General features: G+C 39.6%; 2 protein-coding genes across 2 annotated transcripts; both read left to right on the top strand.

Annotated features, from left to right (window-relative positions):
* The first annotated feature begins 5138 nt into the window (after positions 1-5138).
* ccdc28a (coiled-coil domain containing 28A) lies at positions 5139-8637 on the top strand. The gene is made up of 5 exons (XM_026158918.2): positions 5139-5722; positions 5845-6026; positions 6161-6315; positions 6596-6618; positions 6711-8637. Exons 1-5 carry the CDS (start codon positions 5568-5570, stop codon positions 6763-6765), a joined length of 570 nt encoding a protein of 189 aa, XP_026014703.1. The 5' UTR covers positions 5139-5567; the 3' UTR covers positions 6766-8637.
* Positions 8638-9041: 404 nt separating this feature from the next.
* ect2l (epithelial cell transforming 2 like) lies at positions 9042-23067 on the top strand. Its single transcript, XM_080297983.1, has 21 exons — positions 9042-9564; positions 11446-11558; positions 11672-11834; positions 11922-12177; positions 13363-13597; positions 13982-14114; positions 14255-14420; positions 14637-14765; positions 14864-14956; positions 15079-15285; positions 15525-15628; positions 15752-15892; positions 15973-16059; positions 16357-16466; positions 17307-17454; positions 18041-18114; positions 18209-18365; positions 18460-18525; positions 18643-18731; positions 19989-20161; positions 20253-23067. Exons 1-21 carry the CDS (start codon positions 9415-9417, stop codon positions 20384-20386), a joined length of 2928 nt encoding a protein of 975 aa, XP_080154109.1. The 5' UTR covers positions 9042-9414; the 3' UTR covers positions 20387-23067.
* Positions 23068-23205: the final 138 nt, after the last annotated feature.

Here is a 23205-nt window from a genome sequence, read left to right on the forward strand (position 1 = left end):
GTCAAATTCAAAGTAATGTCGGTATTTCCAAGTATTAAATGCTGCACGATCGTATTCTATCCCTCGCTCCATGTTTTCTATTATTGACACACGAGCTACCACAGCCGTCGCACTCGCTTACGTCACTGTCATGAGACATTCTCGCAAAAAATCATGGTTTTAGTAACGCAGTAACGCAGCGTTCCTACGAGAAAGTAACGGTAATCTAATTACCGTTTTTGCAATAGTAATCCCTTACTTTACTCGTTACTCGAAAAAAGTAATCAGATTACAGTAACGCGTTACAAGTAGCGCGTTACTGCCCATCTCTGGTCATTGTCCGTGTTTGACAACCTGGAAACAAGGACAGTCTGACCGATTCGATCTTAACCGGAATGTTCGCTCAGCCAATGTTACAGAACTTTAGACTTCTTTTTAAGCATTTTTAAATCGTAAATAAATGTATCTTCATATCAAAGTATGTTTGGCACTTGGATAAAAACATAGTTAGGCAGAAATGTCCTTGTTTTATCACATATCCCATATAACTACCAGCATACAGGCCTTGTTAAATAAGGATCTAATCCTAACTAAGACAGGGAATGGAAGCAGTTGGGAAAACTCAGTAGTTTAACAGTTCAAATCCCAGGGGGCAGCTTCCCTCGCCTTCTCACATTTACCATCCACTGTGCCTTCATTACATGTTTTTGATGGGTGGGTGCACGAGTGTGCATACACATTAACACGTGTCAGCTCTCCCCTGTTTGCGCATTAGCTAGCTTTTGCATGTGCACCCCAAGTGCGTATGTGTGTTCCTGACTGTGGGTGCATTTTATGATGTGTACTCTTTTTCTCTTCTTAGTCCAGGAGTCCCCGTCAGGACCCCTAGGCTTCCCTGTGCCTGCCTGCCAAAAACGTCTGCATCTCCTGGACCCCCTCGAGGCAGGGGACAGCCAAATGTCACTTGGACCCTCTACAGAGTGGTGAGAGGAGGACAGGAAGAGGCCAGTGGGTAGAGGGGGGAGGGAGGGAAGAAGAGGAAGGAGGAGAGGGGGAAGAACTCAATCAGGGGGAGACGGAAGTTTAGGAGGAGATACCAGGATATGCGGCATGACCAAAGTGTCTCAGATGAAAATTGGGTGGAATTAGTGAGATCCTGATTGACTTATATAATAAATAAATGAAATATTAAATATTAGAGACTCTTGGAGCAACATTTTACAGTCAGCACCTCCTACATAAGGCATTTAACTGCAGTCTTTTAGATCCAAAATTCTCTTTCCAGGACCTTCCTCTTACATCTTTAGTCCAGTATATGAGGATTCTAGTTATGTGAACAAAAATGAACACCTCTTTATTACTAATATACATCACAAAGCTGGTTTTAGACCATTTAGATGTTCAGAGTTTATTTTGTTAAGTTCTTAATAAAATCAATTATCTTTTATCTGATCGGTTTTAATAAGTCCTTGAACTGATTTCTCACCTAGAGCTTTTTCCAATGATTGTTTTTTAATTGTTACACGCTAATGCAGCTGAAGGGCCTGTTGCTATCACACATACATCCGTATCCATGTATGTTGTCCAATATGCACAAATATAATACACATAAACAATCACTCAAAATTAACAATTTTCTCAAACTCGAACATACTGTTTAAACTGCCTGTGCATCTTTGTGAAAAATCGACAGATAAAATAGATTCTGTCTCAACTTTAACACATTTGGTTTCAAAATCTTTTCTTAAAGCTCATATTTTGGTAGTTAACACTCATGTGTCAGGTGTTTGAGCTTGCTTTTACATCCTTACTGACCAAGATTAATCAACATGTTTCTGAAATTATCGCTTACTCAGTAAAAAATTTATTTATCATTATTATTATTATTATTTGTATTATTCGATGTAGCAGGAGAGTACAATAAAAAAATAGGGCATGAGGTTACTACCAGCATTAATGCCTGACCTCATACGTACAGAAGAGGATTACAGCCACTGAAATACAAACAAAAAATACATATATAATATTTAGGTCATCCCTTGATTGAGAATTCTGAGTGGAAAAATTAATTCTGAACCCCCCCCCCCCAGATTCCACTTTAATAATATATTTTCTCCAAACTAGAAAAAAAGGCTAAATTCTGAGATTAGTCATTTCTTCCCTGAAATGTTTCTTTAATCTTTAATTACAATTGTTTTTTCTCAGAACTATTAAAGAAATTCAGAATCCAGAGACTGAAGTCAGAATTCTGACTTTTAAAAAAATCAGAACTATGTAAAAAAAAAAAGAAAAAGAAAGAAAAGCCAGAATCATGAGCCATATTATTTTCAGCGGCTCTAATCGTCTTCCATACATACATCGCAGACATGTTGAGAACAGTTTAAAGCCATTTTTTTTGCCCGATTAGTCCCTGTTTTGATCCTTTTTAGTGTGTAAGTGATTCCAAGTGATCGGATACTCAGCATCACATCCACAGTGCTTTAATATTTCTACTGAAGAAAACTGAAAAAAAATTACTTTTTAAGAAATTCTCATTTCTTATCTCTTCCTCGTTCCTCTCAGCCAATCCCAGACTGCACGTGTTGTTTATGTGACTGTGTGCACGTTGATCCCTGTCCTTGTATGGAAGACAAATAGAAGACAAGGACGAGATGTCCAGCTCCCTCACACACAGAACATTTATTCATACACTAGACCAAGAACGATATAAATTTCATCTTTTTTTAATAGAAAACACTTGGGTCAAGTGTGTCTGTATTAATGAAGACATTTGTTTGTTTTTAAACGCCTTATTTTGGGTTACAGCTGCAGGAATGAAAACACACACACAAAGTGTCTTGCCTACAAGTCTCATGTGTGTCCTGTCACATTGGGGGACATGCAGTATCGAACACGGATGTGCGCGGAGCATGAATACAAACAACAGAACGTCCTTCATGCTTTTATTCCTGATTGATATAACATCAGTGTATATTCTGCATTGATTATGGGTCAGGTCCTCGGAGGAAAAAAAGAGAGAGACTCCAAACAGCACCTACACTGCAATTACTGATGAGAGATAGGTGCATGCGTGTGTGCATATATGTGTGTGTGTGTGGATCTGCTAACTTAATGGCTGCGTGGACGCGACAGTCTAAATGTTTTCATCTGTAACGTTTTATCCTGGTTCAACTCACTCTGCCACTGTCACGCAGTAAACACACACTCGAGCAGCGAGGATGGAGGGAATGGGAAGAGGGAGAGAGAGAAAATTACCCACCAGCTCAAGTTCATTTTCCACGCCAGGTAGTTTTCCAGAATTCTGAGAATTTTGTTTCACTTTTTTTGATTATCGATCGCTGTGAAAAAACAGTTATGAGGAAAGCTGATGTTGGAACTGGAACTAATGGAGAGGAGCTGGAAGGATTGAGCAGACTTAAAACAGCGCACTGGGCCTTTCCATGGTGCAATTGAGCTACAGTTTTAAATATAATAAATCTAGTTAATGTGCGTGAATGGAATATTAGCGTCAGCGAGGTTGATCTACAGCCTGTGTTTGCATCAACGCATCTACGGTGCGTCATTTCCTGAGCTTTAAATCAAGAGGCTCAAGATCAGAAAAACATCTGCGGGTTGCCTGATGTGTCACACAGAATTCAGCCCCAGCCATTTAACAGGGGGTGGGGGTGAAAAACACATCTTTTAAGAGCATATAACAGTCTGATATTTCAAATATCCTCATTGGGTCATACTTTTAACTTGACCCCTTTGGCAGGAAGTTAGGGTTTTTAGATGCAAACTGAAATTCATTTTGTAATTCACATTAAGCATTTATCTGTTGTTGTTTTTTCCCTCTTCCTGAATTACCTTTTTTTCCTCCCTCTCTCTCTCTCTACTGAGTAACACAAAGGCCAGCTTATCAATACAAGTGAGGGACAGCAATGCAATCGCAAATGCCGAAAATCAGAAGAATTTGTTGGGTTTTTTTCTTCATTATGTTCCAGTAAAAGTGAATAAAATCAGCTATTAATGAAGCTATTCAAGACTAGGACTGGAATAGCATTGCATACACACCTCTAAACACACACACACTCGGATGCTCACTGAGTGCAAAATATTTGGCGTTGCCAATAAAAAGTTGAATAGTCTGTCTGGAATTCAGTTAAGCGGGGTTTTTTAATTTCGTTTATATTTGTGAAAATATGCACAACTAAAGTGTACAAAGAGCCTCTTTTCATTATGTTTATCAGCAAAGAATTCCTAATTAAGAAAAGGGGAAAGGCAGGGCATCATTATTAGGTGTTCACCTATCGCTCTCTTGTGGTTGCTTTACGCAACTACACTGAAGTCAAAGTAGAGGAGATGTTGCTTGGTGATGTTCCTCTGTTAGCTCCAGAGTTACTATAATAACAGACAACTTTTTAAAAGCAGTTGACTCGCAGTCTTGTAGACATCTTGTCTTCTCGATAATCATGTCCATTAATGCCTCATCAAGGAAGCTGTAATAATTTTTTTTTACCAAACTAACAGATACTAAAATGAACTATATTTCCTCTATATTTTTTACTTTGTTTTAGTTAGCTTTCCAACCTCTCCACATCAGTTCAATTATTTTTTCCTTTTTTGTAGTCTAGTTTAGTTTTAAGCTACCTATAATACCCATAGTTAGCTCACTCAAACGAAATTAATAACCGAGTCTGCAGAGTTATACTTAAAATAATTACATAAAATGTGCTTAATATAAAAAATAACATGAAAGAAAGAAGAAATTCCTCTTTCTGAATGCATAAAAACAAGCATTCACATATAAAACTTCACAAATAACAACTAAAATAAATGTTCGAAATTAATAAAGTACATTTAAAATGAAATTAATTTTAAGAATGATATTAAATGTCTTGTAAATATTCAAGGAACAAATAGTACTAAAATCGGTGAGAGCATATCAAACTATAATGGAATGCAGCCCTGGTGGCCTCAGGAGGACTCTACAGAGAAGGTCAAAAAAATTATTTTATTCAAAAGTAAGTATATTTGTGCTTTTATAAAGCTTTGCTTGTATTTGATTGGCACCACGTTGTTGTGTAACACGATTAAGCATGTTTTACTTAGTAATTTGACTATGGATAGTGGCCGTGAAGCGTTATGGTTTGGAATTCGGCCCCAATCTGCTCCGTTGCGTCCTACCAAAACAGGAAGTTTTCAAGAGTTTGGACCTGCAAGCTAGCCACCTAACCTGCGGGGTACATTCGGAAATTACTATGAATTTTCAAATGTTTTAATCTAGTGGACAACCTGTCACGAACAGAAGTAACGTATACCCTTCTCAGCTGCTACTGGGAGTAAATATATCTATCGGCTTATGTTTGTGCTGTGTGGCTTAAACGCCGTGTCAGAAGTTTGAAGGTTAGCCGAGTAGCTAGCTCCTGAGCTAGCGTTAGCTTAGTCACGAAAGCCATCGGTTTGTACGGAGCCTGCCTGCCCTGCCAGGCTGATTCTGTACGGTTAGCCACAGGGCTGGGCTTTGATTTACAGTCCAACCTGTCAGCTTTTCGTCTTTTACCTATCCAGTCCGGTCAGCTCACCAAGTGGCACCGTAACATGAAGTTATGGAGGAGCGGAAGCTAAAAAGAAAGAGTCCCAGGACTTCCACCAGCGCGGCGCCTCCGTCCGGTGGCTCTGGCCGGAAGAATAGCGCTTCCACTGGAGGACGGCACCTTGGCTACACGGGGACTCACTCCAGCCAAAAGAACAAGAGCAGGAGGTAGTAACAGTGTAGTTACAATGATTTAACCTCTCAATATTTTTCAGTTTTACCCAGCCTTAACCGAACTGGGGTTGTTGACTTGTATTCACTCTGCCTGTATTTGCTTCCGCCTGTTTTAGGGGAGTGAAGGATAAACCCAGGTATCAGCAGGGTTTGGGTGGTAAAGCTAGTCAGAACCAGGGCCAGGCAACACCGATCGTCCAGCACTCTTTTCTCACAGATGTTTCAGATGTACAGGAGATGGAGAATGGCCTGCTCAGTCTCCTCAACGACTTCCACTCAGGGAAACTACAGGCATTTGGTAATTCTCACTAAAAACAGGAACGTTTTACCAGAGCACACACTGACTTTCATATATCCAGTAATAGAAATTATCCTATACACTTAGAGAGAGATATGATAGATACGGATAACTGAGGACTGTTTTTGTCTTAGGCAATGAGTGCTCTATTGACCAAATGGAACATGTGAGAGAGATGCAGGAGAAGCTGGCACGCTTGCACTTTGACCTCTACGGTGAGGTGGATGAAATGCCCGAGGATCAGAGGAAAACAGCCTGCGACACCAACATGGACAAGTTGCTCCTTAATGTAAGGCCACTGTGACATAACTCATAAAATATTATTTTCATAGCCCGTGGCATGCTGCCTGACAGTTTAACAGTGTTGCCAAATAATCCGTTCACTGATGTCATGTAACTACTCAGTATCCCTGTGAGGATTTAGCTGCTTATCCTCCGGCAAGTGTTAAACTCTTAAAGAGTTTAGTCAGCTGGCTTCATGCTGAACAGGATAAAGTCTGGAATGTCATTCTGCAATCATTTTTTTTGCATTTGTAGTGAAGTAAAACATGTTATTTTTTTTTCCACAGCTGGAGGAGCTGAGTTCTTCCATGTATCCTTTTGTCTTTGCCCTTAATACGTTTGAAATAAGCTCACGTTTAACAGCTCCTGTAACTTTTGTATTTCTTGACATCGTTTCTCCAGTCAGAAACTGAATCTAGCCGACACACAAGAGATCCCGAGGACTGCGAGCGTGTGACTTCCGTCGTCCCAACATTTCTCAATCAAATTTGAGCCGACTATTTCATTTATAGTACCTATGGGGGTCTATAAGTATGGGGGGTTGAAACTGCCATAATAAATAAATGCAAAATATCTATCTATCTATCTATCTATCTATCTATCTATCTATCTATCTATCTATCTATCTATCTCTCTCTCTCTATATATATATATATATATATATATATGTGTGTATATATGTGTATATATATATATGTGTATATATATATATGTGTATATATATATATGTGTATATATATATGTGTATGTATATATATATGTGTATATATATATGTATGCAATTAAATGAACCAAAATATAGTAAAAAAAAAAATGACAATAATAATAAATTGACCATATATGGCACATTTGCTTTAAGTTGCTTTTGTACTTATTTACCTTTATATTAATTTTAACTTGCTGACTTACACATTTGAAAGTTTTTACTTACTCATTTCCTCAAACATTTCTTTATGCATTTTTCTGTCACATATTGTGGCTGCCTTTAGCTAAAAGTCTGCACAATTAAGCAGAAATGCATAAACAAATGGGGAAAAAACAAAAAAAAGTAAGTCTGGGGCTAAAAAAATTGAATATGCATATATATACACATAAATTATTAAGCATCCAGACTTCTTTACTAAGTAAATGCAGAAGCAATTTAAAACAAATATCTAATTTAACATTTAATAAATAAATAAAATTTCAGCAATGAAAGTAGTTTCTATATTTTTTCAATCTTTTTTGTACATTTAATGGCATATAATTCTTTTTTAAACAAATCATTAATTTATTTTTGATTTAGGTAGTTTCTATCCTTCATATATAAGGTGTCAGCAGTGTTGATTGTATGTATTGCAATGGAAATGGCAACAAAGCGTTCCCTGTTTGTACAGGGGGAGGGATGTATTGTAAAGTAATCTAATAGGGATGCACCACATTACACCCCCCCCCCCCCCCTCCTCCTCCCCTTCTTTTTTTTTTTTAAACAATAGCTAATATTGAATGGAAATCTCTCTGGTCTGATCTTACTAAGACAGCAGGATGTTAACTTACCTGAGCCGTGGCTGCATCCAAGGGAGGTTTGTGTTCTCTGAGATCTTTAGCTAATGTGCTGTATTCTGTATTTTCTATATTGGCTTTGGTGGATCCCTGTATTGTTTAAAGCCAAGCCGTAGTGCGTTCACTCATTTCCAAGCAGTTTAGATTTGCAATACATTGCTAACCAAAGTGATGCCATTCACCTGAAAGTGATTGTAAACGTGCTCCTTTGACATTAATCAGACGTATGTAGATCACTTGTGTTGCACTGATCTCCTCACAGTAAGAAACAGAGCTGGACTTTTCAAAGTCTAGGCATTAGTTTCTAATTGTTTCTCAGTATTAGAGCTTTAAACAGCAGCATAGATTTAAAAATTCTTAAACCAGCCAAAAATAACACAAGGACCCGGTGAGTACTGAGAGTAGTTAATTCCAGTTTGCGATTTTTGCATATGATTTTTGCAGAGTGGACTTGGTCCATTTCAGTATATTTGCACATACCCATGCGACACACAGCATGCACTGCACACGTTATCACTGGTGTGTTGTTTTGACGCTGGAGAAGACTAAACAGTCCAAATGTTGTCATCACAAACAAGCCTTAATTTAATCATTTTTTGCCTTATTGGTTCTAAACTTTAAGTGATTTTAGGTGAGTTTAGGTTTGGATTCAGAGTTTTGATAAGATAATTTGATGCTGCTTTGATTGTAAATTCTTTTTCTTTTTTCTTGGACACTGTATTTTAACCCATGTTTTTGGGGTGTTTAACCTGTTTGTTTTTTTTCTCAATAAAGTTCTCTGTCTGAATTTCTTGGTTGCAGCTGTAAACTAAGATAATAGAGAAGTGAGTAAATAGGGTCATAACAGTACCTGGATTGGGGGAGGCGGAATTGATAGTTTTCCATTGCGTTCTTTTTCTATCCGGGTCTACTTTTACTGTATTGGAAGTATGTTTGGGATCATTGGGATCATCATTGTTAGGTGATGTGCCACTTGTACAGGTTTCTAAGGGAATACTCTTTGATCCTCCAAGCATTAAAGTCTGAACCATGAATTAATTGCCAGAAAATGGAGTGTTTATTGAAGCATCTGACAATTAAAAAAAATCACGAAATAATGATAATTACATTTCCGTATATGTAAAATTTGTATAATATTTTTTCCAGACATTTTTTTGTTCCTTAAAAATGTATTGTGCAATAGGTTTTTCAGGGGGATTTAGGGGGTCACATTTATGATGTACAGCTCTTAAAAAACATGTATCAAATATGGCACACTAAGCCTTTAGTGGTTAAGTATAAAGTTTGTGTAGCATTTGATGCTTTCATTTGTGATTGCTTATATGTGAACCCTGCGTGTTGAATTATTAATGTGCAGGAGGCAGGGGAACGTGCTGCGTGCAGGAATGCAGGAATCCTTTTGTTGATGCGTCTCTAAGGTGACTGACTGCACAGAAAAGCACAAGGGGCAGCCTGGCAAGTGGACACTTGGCTTAAAGACATCAATCTGGAAATAAATTGATCGGACTTTAAGTGAAGCGGAACTCAAGGTGCTTCCTCAAAGGTGTTTAAACCGCCTGTGCACATGGAGGCGAGCCTGACATCAGCCCCTCACTCGGTGAAGCGGTGGCAGCTAACCGGGACGGACTATGAGCCGCAGCAGGCCGGCGCCCTGCTGTCCGACACCCGCTTCAGCAGCTGGACTCCCCTGAACAACAAGCGGATCAACCTGCAGGTCAGAAATGCTACGTGGGCCTTGGTAAACCCCCTGCAGATAAACTTTGTGATATTCTATTAGCAACAACATGTCACTGAAATCAGAGTTAATGCATTTCAGGACAGTGCAGGGCTTTATGAAGGCTACTGAATTCCTAATTTTGAAACTCCACTCCAACCGGTTATGTTGCGGATCAAATTGACACATTTCAAAGTAAAATGATCTACAAAAATAAATAAATAATTAAAAGTATTTTTCTTAAATATGAAGCTTCTTCTGCTTGACTTAATAAGTTGCAATCAATATATATGTTTGTAATACAAAAAAAAAAAGAAGCAGTCATGAAAAGTGAATTTTACGTGTAGGTATTTCCAATGTACAATAAAATGTTTTAATGTACATTTTTTTTGTGAAAAACGAGCGAATATGTCCTTATTGAACCATGATCTGTGAGGGGTAAAGAACACAGGTGGACCAAATATTGATTGAAATGGAGTTAATAATGAGATATAAACAATGTTTATTGGAATTCATTGCTTGATTGGATTGGATTGCCCTGGATAACTAAACCTGTACGAGGTCAAATTGGCCCAGGAACATCATTACTGTATCTGAGAAACAAACATAACTGAAGGTTTAAAAAAATAAGCATGAAACATAAAAAAAACAGGGTGAAGTTAAATCACTTCTTTTAACACAGCAAAATAAGTTTATTCTTAGAGATATGTTTATTAAATAAGGTAAACTGATTGTTTTTCCAATGGAGCCAGCATTTCTGTGCACATTGGTAGCTTGAGTATTTGACCATCAGAGGAAACTAATGCAATTCGAGGCCATACCTTGTATTTACTGCCCACACCTCTTATATAAAACCATCAGGAGAATTCTACTTTCATTACGTTTGTTTGCAAGAAATGTAATGAAAAGTAGCACCTAATATTTAGTTTAGTTTATTTGAAATACTTGTGTATTTTGTCACAATCATTTCATTTTCTACATGTAGAATGTAGAACTGAGCATACCTAAAGTCAATGTCCAGCAAGAGACTCTTTATTGGTCTTCATCTGGACGTAGCGTTTTGTGGGAGAAACGTTTCGTCACTCATCCAAGTGACTTCTTCAGTCTCAGCTGACTGCAGGTTTCCCCAAATCTTATAAACAGTACATTTGCATAATGACTGAAACCAGCCCACTGAAGGAACAATGGGCTGGGAGGTCAGTTCCTTAAGCGATTTACTGAAACGTGCAAACTTACATGGAAATACAGTATATAACACAAAAAAAGTTTTTACAATTCTAACAACTTTGATATTTGGTGTGACAGTATTTATTTTTCAGCACTGTCTGAACTCTCTTAGGCAGCTTTCTTGTCATGTCTTTAAGTAGTCTTCAGGAATAGTTCTTCAGGCTTCTTGAAGGACATTCAAAGCTCTTCTTCTCTCTTCTTCTGCCTTTTGTTCTGTTTTGTTCTGGAATATTTTGTAGATTTAATTAAAGTTATGAGAACAAAGTATCAAAGTGCATAAAGATACAATTTAAAAGTGTTTTTTGCTAAGTTGGTTCTGTGTAGACACAACAGTTGTTCTTCCCTTAAGTTAGGTGCCTTTTATACACTTGAATTTAGGTCAGTATTAAGTGGTTTAACAAGCAAAAAGCATTCCTCTGAAAATGGTCAGGTACAAGGACTGGACTGAAAATGAGTGAAAAAGTAGCCAATGTCCAATAAAACTTTGAAAGACATGCAGAAAGCCTGGAGAACTATTGCTCAAGAGCACTTTAAAAAGTTACAAGAAATTCTGGCTAATTGGAAGCAAAATATTAAGAAATGAGAGGTAGCTTGAGACTTTTGCACGCGCTGAATGTGTCTATGTTGGTATCCTTTTTCCATTTTCCATACCAGTTATTTGAGGAGAGAGTGAATCTTGTGCTGCACTGGTTTGATCTGTGGACGGACAGACAGAGGAAACACCTGCTGCACTCTCTGCTCACTCGTTGCACCAAGTCACAGCTCAGGTAAAGTGGATTGTACACGTTTGTGTCCTAACCATTAATCTCAGCCTGAAACTGTAATAGTAAAGTGTACACAGGTGCACAGTTCAAACTGGTAACCTCTGTAACCTGAACAGGTACTGCCGGGATTTGCTGATTGAGACGGTTCCGGTCACTAAAGTGGACCTTACGTCGGTGCTGCCTCGGTTTCTCTCCCTGTATGTGATGTCATTTCTGTCCCCACGTGACCTTTGCAAAGCTGCCCAAGTCAGCTGGCACTGGAGGGTTCTAGCTGAGCAGGTGAGAAGCCCTGAAGAGATCTGAAATGTATTCATACATCTTAATTGGGGTTTTATGAAACAAGTTAAATCCTCTTCTTCTTTCTAGGACTGTCTGTGGGCGGGCCGGTGCATCAGACGAGGCTGGTTCCTTCCTTACACTCCTGGAGAAAAAGAGTTTGGTGCATGGAAAAGTCACTATGTCTCTTGCCTCTCCACACTTGACTGGCTCACTCCACGGGAGGCAGCAGAGATGTATGGGACCCTCAACCAGCAAAGCACAGGAATGACAGAGGAGGAGGAAGAGAGGAGGAGGGAGAAGAGGATCAGGCAGCAAATCAGAGAAAAGCTTCGAGAGGAGAAGAGTGAGTGGAAAAGAAAAAACAGAAAAATGACAGGGTGTAGAAACTATAGCAACACATTTTTGAGGTGGTAAAATCTGGGTCTGTGTCGTGGGGGCAGTATTCTAAGTAGAAAAAGCCAGACCTCCCTCTCCCCGGCTACCTCCTCAAGTTGTTCATGGAGGATACCAAGGCAAGTCAGCTGATATATTCTCTTCAGTGTGTCCGCTTACCTGGCGGGTGATCATTGTATCACGACGCACCTGCCTACCAACTTTGGTGGTGGTTGGGCGTTAGCCCATGGGGCCTGGCCTTCTGTGGGCCCACCACCTGCGCTAGGCACTGTAGGGTTCTGGTGAGATGTGAGTTGGGCAGCAGTTGTGGGCAGAGATCCTGATGGTCTGATTCCTGACTAGTGAAAACAGCTCCTGGGACATTTCCTTTATAACTTTTTATAAATGTCATTACAAGCTTTGTGGGACTGAAAACAAATATAGAGACAAATCCAAAGGTTTCCTGTGTCAAACGTGTTGTATTTTTTATATCAGTTCAAAGTTCAAATCAGAATTGTGGATGTTCTGAACTAAGACTGGACTATTTCTAACTCCCTTCATGCGTCTCATAATTCAGTGAGATGTGCCTGAATGGTTATCATCCATTAACTCATTCACTGCCATTGACGTCTATAGCCGTCAATTGCAGTGAATGAGTCAATGGGTTTAACTCATTCACTGCCAATGGCTGGCAGTGAATGAGTTAATAGTTTTTTTGGTTAATTCGAATACAGTTGGTTTGTTACTAGTAAGCGAATCGTAGTGTTTACTCAATCTTTTATTCTGTGTTTTGTCCTGTCTATGATCTCTGTTACGTTTCTCTTTCCCCTTCAACCTCTAATGCGTAATGGTAGATGACTGCCCCTCCCTGGGTCTGTTGGAAGGAGGGAGTTCTTCATTCCCACCATCTAAAAGGGGGTCATTTTGGTTTTACTGTACGTTAAAGCGACTTATCTTATGATTTAGTGTTAAATACAGAAACCTGAACTGAAGGAATGTTATTGAATGTGTTTAATGAATGTGATTAATATATTTTATTGATTCTCAAACAGTTAATCTTTGCCTTTCCAACTCATTGCTAAGCACAAAACGCTCCTGATTAGTAAAAACTCGCCCTTACTGGCAGATGCATGTACTGTATCTGTGATATCTGTAGGACTATCTGTGAGTGCCAGGAAACCCTGGGGCAGCTACACAAAGCCAGAAATAGCCAGCGGTGGAGGTACCCAGAAAGGGAGACCCAAGTCTGGCCTAACATTCGTCTCTCAGCCCTCCCTCTCCTGGCCTCTGAGGAGCGTTGGCTCTTCCAGCCACTCTCTCAGCCTGGAAAGAGGACAGCCCACAACTGCACCTCAGACCTGGGAGAGAGTCCAGGCTTGCAGCATTAGCAGGTGATTGTCTAACCACATATTAGATGAACCTCACTTAGCTTCAACCACAGTCAGTGGACTCTGCATTTTGAATCTTCAACAACTGTACCATTGTTATCAAGGGGAAATTTATCCCTGGAGACCAAAGCCATATTTGTAGCATCCTGTATACATGTTTATTTCTGTTGTTTAGTGTGACATTTTACAATGGCGTCTACTGGGAGTGACTCATTTTTGTAGCCCGCTTTGTTTCGGCTCTGGAGGTTTCAAAGTCTATTTTGAATCGATTGAAGTGTACAAAATACTTTATATACACTGAATAACTTATCTGTGAGCACATGTGAAGACATCTGTATAATATAATGTCACAGTATGCTGAAAGCAACATGCATTTTCATCTTTCAGCGAAACACGAAAGATCCGAGGAGCGCTGTCGTCTTTTATCTACAGACCTGCACAGCCTCACACAGTCTCTCCCCTTCACCTATCCGCTCCTGCCCTGCTATTGCTCATCTCCAACAGAATTCCTGCATATGAGGTGAATCCACATCATCATCTATTTATTTATTTATTTTCCTGAAACAGCACACATAAAACACTCCCGCGAGTACAGAAATAAAATGCATACTGGGAAGATGAATAAATAACATTCCTCCCCGTCCGCTCTTTTTAATCTAGCTGGTGTTGAGCGGAGTGAAGCCCAGTGTGACTGCGGTTCTCTATGACCATAGAGGGACTCTCTCATCTCTGCTAACCCAGGTGGAGAGGGCTATTTCTGGGAAACCAGCTCAGAGGATTGGCCTGCTAGCTTGCGGAGGAACACAGGACATTCACCTGCTTCACAGTGAGACTCAATCACAATGAGTAAATTCATGTGCACACACTGCAGGAGTTTGTTCTGGACTAACTGGACTAAAGTCCTGTGCTGACATTTTGAAAACATTTTAACAAAGTGGTACCTGCCATTTTAATCCATTGACCAAAACTTAGCCCAAGAGATATTACTTCTCTATTACACTATTTTGCTGACCTACTATGTAATTCTGCCCTGACTTTTCAGACTCTAGCCTATCAGAGAAGACTCTACTGACTCCTGATCATAGGGAATTCTGGGAAAAACTGTGTGGCATGGTGGCTCCAACTGAGGAAGGAGGAGGGATTGACATATTCTGCCCACTGGCTGCATCTGGTAGCAGATGTTACAACACACATACTCTTCTCTCTAATCAGCATTTTCTCATTAACTTCAGCTCCCTCCTGCTTCGCCTCCTGTTTTCTCTTCTGCAGCATCAGGAGTGACTCTCCTCCAGAATCTCTCCACTTTGACTGGTCTGGAGGTTCGGGCACCGGTGGGTGTGGCCACCGGGAATTTCCAGAACAGTGCGTAACCCCTTAAACTTTGACCCTAAGCATAGGAATATTCCCCTCCCCTGTCATTGTTTCGTAGACTACAGTATCCCTCACAGTGTGTGTTTCTTTAAACATACTTCATCTTCTCCCAGTCCTCAGCGAGTGGTCTGACGGCAATGTGCCTACTGGCCTCTCAGAGAACCAGCCAGCACTCCCGGCCCTGCAGTATGTGTGTGAGGCTGTACTGCAGGGCTGGTGTGCACAGGCTCATTGGATGGAGGAGGCTCTGGTAGAGCTGAGGAGCACCTTAGGGCTACAGCTACAGTGGACCAGCCTCCAGGCCAGGGGCCGAGCTCTGGGTGAGTTTCATGTACGTGTTGGTTTGTGTCGTGGTGTAGAGGTAGAGCAGATCGTCTACTAATTAGAAGTGCAGTGGATCTTTGGCCAAGATGCTGAACCCCTGGTTAAAAGGATTTAACTGTAGAGAAAAGCATTTTTATGAATAAGGTGTTGTATGAATAAGAAACGTCTTTGAGTGCTAAATATAAATAGAAAAGTACTATATAAGTAGCAGTCTGGTTAAATTCTATTTTTCTAGGCTATTTTCTGTGGGAGAGAATCCGCCTTGATGAGATTTGTGTGTCCAGAGATCTCAGCGAGGCTCTGATCGAAGGACTCACTGCTCTGACCAGAGAGGAGGAGGTGGGAATTACTGTAGAGCAGTTTGTGTAATGCACCAGTTCAACAGAAAAAGAAAAAAGTAATTGGACATAACTCACATAAGAGTGTTTGTGTGTGTTTTTTAACCTTCTCTTACACCTTCAGACCCGACCTGTGGAGTTTCTTTCCATCTTTCTGAAAAACTGGAATGAAGAGAAGAAGGGACAAGAGGGTAATGGACAGGACAGCAGTGGAGCTGATGGTGGTTCACAGACATGCTTCAACGTGATACCTGATCTACCACAGGTGTGTCTGCTTTAAACTGCCCCTTGTAGTGGAAACTCAAGGAGAACAATTAATTCATCTTTTCTTTCTTTTGGTTTTAGATGGTTCTGGATTGGAGAGGTGCAGCTGCGAGAGAGCTGCACCACAGCGAGTGTCTTTATCTGGGAAAGCTGAGCGCTGTGCTGAAGGTATACTTTAGTTTTGTTTGTTTTTTATCTGCAAGTGCCAGAACTTAACAATCAGTGGTAAAACAATATTCCTTCAGAACTAAAACATATATATACATCTGTCTAAGCAAGTCCAGAATACAGGTATCGATTATTTAATATATGCAAACCACACAAGTTGAATTTTAAGGGCAACCACAACCCTGCAAGTCCATTTTTGTCCATTTTTGACACTCACAGTGTTTATGTTGACATCAGAGAGAAGAAAGCTTTCAGTATTTAGAAATATTCATTTGATATGTGTCGTCTGCGCTGAAGGTGTACAAGGAGCCTCTCACAGCAGCTCTGAACTCCAACAGAGCCATTCTGAGCTATGCTGACATCCATGTTGTCCTCAGTCCTGTTGCACAAATACTGGAGCTCAACAGGTACAAACAAATACACACACACACACACACACACACACACACACACACACACACACACACACACACACACACACACACACACACACACACACACGTATATATTTATATATATATACATGTAGCTGTTCCGAATGAGAGGAACATCAGGAAGAAGGAACACGAGAAGCTCGAGAAATACCAAGGGCTCAGAGAAGAGCTCGAGAAGATGTGGAGGGTGAAGGTAACAGTGGTCCCAGTGGTAAACGGAGCATTAGGTGCGGTGACTCCCCTGTTGCCTAAGTGCTTGCTCATAGGGGGTCATGTAATTGTGCCTTGAGGTGACTGTTGTTGTGATTTGGTGCCATATAAATAAAATAGAATTTAATTGAATATGTAAGGTGACTTCAAAACAAGCCAAATCTCCACAAAACACTTGCTCCAGGTCAGAGGTGGAAACGGTATCCACCTGACCCGGAGCAAGAGTCAAAGGACAAAGCAAACTGTCTCCAAACATCAGTTAGATCCTGGATGAGCCCCTAATTGCCGGCCAATGACAAGGATGTGAGACCAAGCAGGGTGTGTTGCCAATCATTATTTTATTCACTAAATCAAATAAATAAATAAACATGTGATATGAGGAGATGTTAGGATAATGAATGCTCAAATCAGTGAAATGTATGTGTGCTGGTATTGGCACTAGTGTGAAAAAAACACAACCTGGATGTGTTATTCCTCGAAGGGAGCGAGGGAAATGATGACCTTCTCAGGCCACACAGGCGTAACACAGTCAACTAAACCACCCTTTAAGTTGTCTGTCTGTGTGGATATGACACGGGAGACATGTTTGTGTGTACTTCACAGGGTGTTTCAGGCTGATTTACAGGTGCGGCTACAGCAGTGGGGTGCAGAGAAGTGTATTGGAGATGTTTTCGTGAAGTTCTGCTCAAAACTTAAAGTCTACACAAACTACCTCAACAACTACACCACTGCCATCCACACCATTGATAAGGTAAAGCCAGTGTCTTTTTAAACAAAGAACATTTGTTTAATCGTACATAACTTGAAATTTAGCAGAAATGGTTTACATGACAATTGACAATTAACAATCAATGCCATCATCATGTTGCATAGCAACCACCTACCAAAGGGCTAAAATAACCAATTTCTAGTATTTCTAGCACCTTTAACCTCTTATAAAAGCATTATATAAGCGTTTTCATTTCATGGCCAGCAGCACAAACAGGTCAAACATTACTGCAGTTTATAATAATTTTAATGGTACATAATGTGTTCTTTGGGTTTCAGATTTGGCTAGCTGAGCGTTGAGAGTGTGTGACATTGTAGTTTTTACTCTAAAAGAAAATTGATTTTCTCTATTTATTTTGATTGAGGTTGAATTTTTTTTTATTGAGTAATCTTCCCTTTACGAAAGCCATGCAAAGTGGCTCATGCAGGTACGAATAAAGTATACGATTAAAACGAGTTTGTTCTGGTTTACGGAAGATGCAGTACACACTATTGTTCGGCTCTAATAGTTAAACACAAAAATATATCTGAATTTAATTGTGGTGTATCTGTACATGTATTTGCGTCAGTGCAGGGAGAGCAAACCATCATTTCGAGCTTTCTTGAAGAGATCAGACAGAACACTTGCAACTCACATGCTGAGGTAAGAGCAGACACAACGCTTTTATTTGCTATTATGCATACCTGCCTGCATGTATCAAACCACAGTGTTTCAAAGTACGTTTGTGTTTATGAAGCCTACAAGAGCTGCTGCTGTGCCCAGTGTGGAGGATGCAGGAGTATGTGACTCTGCTTCAAGCTCTGTCCTTGCACACACACCCCGGTCATCCTGACCACGCACATCTCCGCTCTGCCCTCAACACGCTGCTCCAGTTCAGAGAGTTCATACACAAGGTGACGCATGAACTGAGAGCTATAAGCCATGTAAATGCCTCTGTTGTGGCTGTGCTGGCTCTCCTCTTATGCATATGTACTTTGTTGTGTTCAGTTAAAGCGCACCTCAGAGGCAGACAGACTGATAGAGGAAACGCAGCGACAGATTCAAGGCTGTCCGGTAAAAAATACAAAAAACACATATAGCTCTTCCTCTCTCTTCATGCCTCTAACTCTTTAATAATTTATCATATATGCTCAAAACCATATATTTGTGTGTGTGTGTGTGTGCGTGTAGAACCTCAGTGAAGAAAACAGGCAACTAATAATGACTCAGGATGCTGCTCTGCACAGGAGCCCTGATGAGCAGATACCAGATTCTCTCAAGTAAAAACACCAATTTTCTTTTATTTTTACATTCTTCAATGTTCACGATGCTACGTGCTCAGATTCAGACTATTTTGTAACCATGTGTATATTTGCAGTATAATAATGTTCTTCTTTATGTAACTTTGCATGCGTATGTACTTTGTCTGTTTCATTCAAATGCTTAGTAACACTTTTTAATACGGCCCACAACTGAGGGTGTAATTCTTTTGTAATTAAATGGAATTTCAAATTTAAGCAGACTGTAAGTAATTTTAATTAAGTATTTTAAATATTACATAACTTCATGTATTTACGGGAAAGAAAGAAGAATTGCATTGTAAGTAATTTTAAGTACTGTTTAATGTTTTGTTAATTTTGTGAAAAAACCCAACATCTCCCTGTCTTTCAAGCTAACTACGCTGCACTTTTCTGGGTGCGGACTATATTATGTGGTAGCTTAATCTTGCCTAACTTCCTGGTATTTTACATGAAACAAGACACTTCCTTTAAAAGTTGTGTTTGAACAGTGATTGTGAAAGAGAAAAAAAAGGTTATACTTGGCTCCATTATAAGATAAGATAAGATAAGATAAGATAAGATAAGATAAGATAAGATAAGATAAGATAAGATAAGAGGGAAATTCTTTTGTCATACACATGCTCAATGCAGCAAGAGAGACAGAGAACAGAGGAATAACATATACAATAAGAATAGTAGTATACAGTAGGATAGTGCAAAATATAATATCAATTAACTCTAACGAAGTAACAATATAACTATATCCTGAAAAATAAATATCTTAGCTATCAGTGCAGGTGATTCTAAAAGTGACATAGTATTGTGCAATTGAAAAGAGAGTAGCAGGATATTATGGGGAGATGAAACAAACATTCGATGAAATACTGTTGGGTTATATTGCACGGTTTGAATGGGAACAGAATAACTTTGCTATTAATCCTTTGCTATTAAATAAAGAAAAAAATAAAGATGTAAAAACAAAAGACAGGTTTAATACACTCCATAGTACGTCCACTGAACTGAAAGTTGCAAGTTGGGAAATAGTGTTTGTTTTTTTGCAAAATTGCCATGACATTGCACACTACCTGAAATTACTTGCACAGTACTTACATTTACTTACAGTACACAGTATAATTACATTTTAATTTGAGATAAAATACTTTGAAATTCCATTTTATTACAGGGGAATTACACCCTTAGTCGCAGGCCGTATTATAAAGTGCTACCAAATGTTTTTGAACTAATCCTTTGCCGTAGGACCTATGAGCACGTCTGTGATGTGGGCCTCTTCCTGCTCAACAATGCTTTGGTGTTGACTCGGCAAAATGTGCGGCACACACCTTTCATGCTGGCTCACCAGAGCACGCACACATTTCTGGCCTCTGTGGCTCTCACCAGCCTGTCTGTGAGAGAGATCAGGCACACACGCTGTGAGTTTTTCAGTGTTTGCTGACCTCTAGTGGGTAAAATAAGCACCTTTAATTCTAAAGCTTACAACTTTATTCATGTATTTCTCTGTAGATGTGAGCCATGCCTTTGTCCTTGAGGGTCCCTGCCACTCCTGGGTCTGTGCCACACAGAGAGGAGAAGAGAGACGGCACTTCCTATCTGTGCTGCGTTCAGCTATAGAGTGTGCTTTGGCAGGACATCAGTGACAGCGAGGTTTGGAAAAAGACTGTTTGACTGTTTTTATGTCAAAAGGTTTTTGGAAACTAAAATTTATGAAGGAAATTCTATTTTAATGTCGTAGTTAAGTGTGAATATGTAGGGGTCATATGATTGTTGGGTTGTTGAGGCGACATTTGTTGTGATTTGGCGCTATATAAATAAAATTGAATTGAGTTTACAACATCCTTATACTCCATTTAGCGATACAGTTATTCATTAGACATTAGACATTTTCACACAGTTTCACATGCTGTCTTGACCTTTTCTTAGCAATACCAAGCAGAGCTGTATGTTGAGTCAGATCAGATGTTAAGCAGACTTCATCCTGCCAGCTCCCAGGTTCAAAGTCTGTGTAATCTCTGACTGGTGTGAGAAAAACACAGGTAACTGTCTGGAAAATGTAAAGTAGGCTGTTGCCTCAACTGATGTATTTCTGGTAGTTTTTTGTGATATGAGAAAGGTCTGATAAAGAACTGTGGTGCTCTAAGTCTTGTTTTTTGGTGTAATAAATGTAATACAGCATGAAAAAAACCACAGTCCAAAAGTTTCATTTTTTTCCCCTTTCTTATGTTCCTAAAATTTCAAAACATGCAGAGTAACATGCAAAAAACTGATTTTGTTAATCAGTATTTCTTTATTTTGTATTAAATTCTGTATCAAAGATACTTTTATTAATGGGGGAAACTGATAAACAGTCCTTTCTAGCACATTTGTAAATGATTAAACTTCCAATAAAAACTATAAGAAATCATCCAAACAGCCTTAACGCAATAGGCTAAAGACATAAAGGTTTATTTGCAATTTTTGTTTCAGAAACTCTTGAATAAGCTTTTCTGGACATTGTTTGTAGAAGACAACAGGTAAGATAACAAACAACAGAAACAGAGGCCGATATTAGCGACCTGCCATTATATTGTCTTCATTTATGGAAAATGGACCACTACTTGTGGAGTGCTTTTCTACTCTGTTTGAGCACTTATTTACTTATTCAAACACATGTTCATAGAGCATTCTGCAACTTTCCTGTTTGCAACACGTGTTTTAAATGCTTCAAACAACAACCAGCCAATCCGAGCAGACAGTAAGGGAGTCGATATTTAAGCAGTGTTATTATATTATCTTAGTAACTACTCAAATAATTACTCATAGGAAATGTTAGACAAATCTGTTTATGATTTGTGTGTTTGAATGGAAAAAAAATGTCGATCAATGTATCAGATTTGTAATATCACCTAATATCGGTACCAGTATTGGTCGTAAAAATTCTATATCAGTCGTGCTCTCATTGACAATACTGCAAAGTCTGGCTGTTCTTTCTTGTGTCCTTGCTTGGCTGTTTTTGTATGCAGCCAGTGTTCACAGTCTGCATCTTTTGCCAACTTTTCTGTACTGCGTCACAATTAATTAAACGTAAGCCCCAAATTGTGCGAGCTGCTGAACGTCGACCAATTAATAATACAAAATTGCTATTTCCCGAAAATCTTCCACATCATTTCTCTAGATTTTAAAATTTTGACGTATGTATGTGTGTTACAATCTTCTCTGATCCACTCTTGTCTTGTAGTGAAATATCTATATGGTGTATGCATGGAAAAACTGTTGCTCCTGCTGCACAATGGATATACTGAAGGTATCACGCAAAGCTGCTTTTGCAGTTTTGCGTGAGTTAAAATGACCACAGTAAGGCAACATTCAATTTCTTTTTCTAAGTGTGACAGGTGAGACCTGGAGACTTGGGACCGCCCCTGGTGGGCGGAGCTGGTCTTCGCTCCTTTCATAAGCGCAGGTGTGGGCAATTGGGTATTCCTTTGCAAACCTGAAGCTGCGAGTGCTTGGTCCGAGTTGGGCAAGTTGGTGTTTCTTAACTATGAAAGTCTGATACGCGTCCTCCCCTAAAGTTCTTTTAGAACGGTAGGTTACACAAAAATGTACCACTTGAGCTCTGGCTGTTGGCAGAGGTTTACAGTTATTTGCACCCTTGTAGGTGGGAAACATTGCTCCCGTGAGAACGGTATAGTGGACTTCATCGCCACTGACCCACATTTATTAGGGTGTGACACGAACTTGTGGACAGGTAACAAAACCAATTCAGTGGAGGAATATTCCTGTGTTTTATTGTCCAGCTAGTGATCTCCTGCCTTTTATTCACAGAGTACCGAGCTGCTGCTTTGCCAGGTGGATTTCTGGCTGCGGGCAAAGGACCCGACACATCAGTGTGTTTTAATTTGTTTTAAACTGGTGTAAGTCGACGGACTGACTGCTGCGGCTGTCGATGGTTTTGTTTTTTTGTTTTACTTTTTTCTGTATCAGTAGGCACCACAGATATTGATTCGCAGGCGGTGAAGGCGCTGCAGGGAAAACAAATCCTTTTTTTGCCTCCCCGCTTTTGCATGCACAGCGGGGGGCCCGAGTGAAGACGGCGCTGAAGATTTGCCTTTTTTTCTATAGTGTTTTACCCATTTGGGGTCATGTGTGAGTTGCCGTCCATTTTTAACCTGTGTGCTATGTCGATTTGTTTTTAAACTGTTCCCCGCAGCGCTTGTCCTGTCTCACGGGCAATCGTACAGTTTTATCGTTTTTAATAAGGTAACGTTTTAATTGTTTTTAGGTGCTGCTGTTACACTGTTTCTTTTATTTTGTATTAAAAATTAAACTCTTTTAAACTGACTGTGCGCCTACGGCTCTGTCCTATTTTAAATAGGTACCTACCACGGGTCACAAACGCTAGCTTTTATTAAGTATCCATATGATCTGGGCTTATCGCACTATAATGTTTACTGGCTTTGTCAGTTTCTCCTTTATGCTC

The sequence above is a fragment of the Astatotilapia calliptera genome, chromosome 23, assembly GCF_964374335.1.
Source record: "Astatotilapia calliptera chromosome 23, fAstCal68.1, whole genome shotgun sequence".
In the NCBI taxonomy this organism is placed as follows: Eukaryota; Metazoa; Chordata; class Actinopteri; order Cichliformes; family Cichlidae; genus Astatotilapia; species Astatotilapia calliptera.

What these genes read in the sequence shown, in the direction of transcription:
- ccdc28a (XM_026158918.2), top strand. Translation starts at nt 5,568, where the DNA reads ATGGAGGAGCGGAAGCTAAAAAGAAAGAGTCCCAGGACTTCCACCAGC. An exon ending in CAAAAGAACAAGAGCAGGAG is followed by an intron (nt 5,723 to 5,844) that starts GTAGTAACAGTG and finishes CGCCTGTTTTAG; the next exon opens with GGGAGTGAAGGATAAACCCA. An exon ending in TGGACAAGTTGCTCCTTAAT is followed by an intron (nt 6,316 to 6,595) that starts GTAAGGCCACTG and finishes TTTTTTCCACAG; the next exon opens with CTGGAGGAGCTGAGTTCTTC.
- ect2l (XM_080297983.1), top strand. Translation starts at nt 9,415, where the DNA reads ATGGAGGCGAGCCTGACATCAGCCCCTCACTCGGTGAAGCGGTGGCAG. An exon ending in GGAGGGTTCTAGCTGAGCAG is followed by an intron (nt 11,835 to 11,921) that starts GTGAGAAGCCCT and finishes TCTTCTTTCTAG; the next exon opens with GACTGTCTGTGGGCGGGCCG. An exon ending in AGAGATCAGGCACACACGCT is followed by an intron (nt 20,162 to 20,252) that starts GTGAGTTTTTCA and finishes ATTTCTCTGTAG; the next exon opens with ATGTGAGCCATGCCTTTGTC.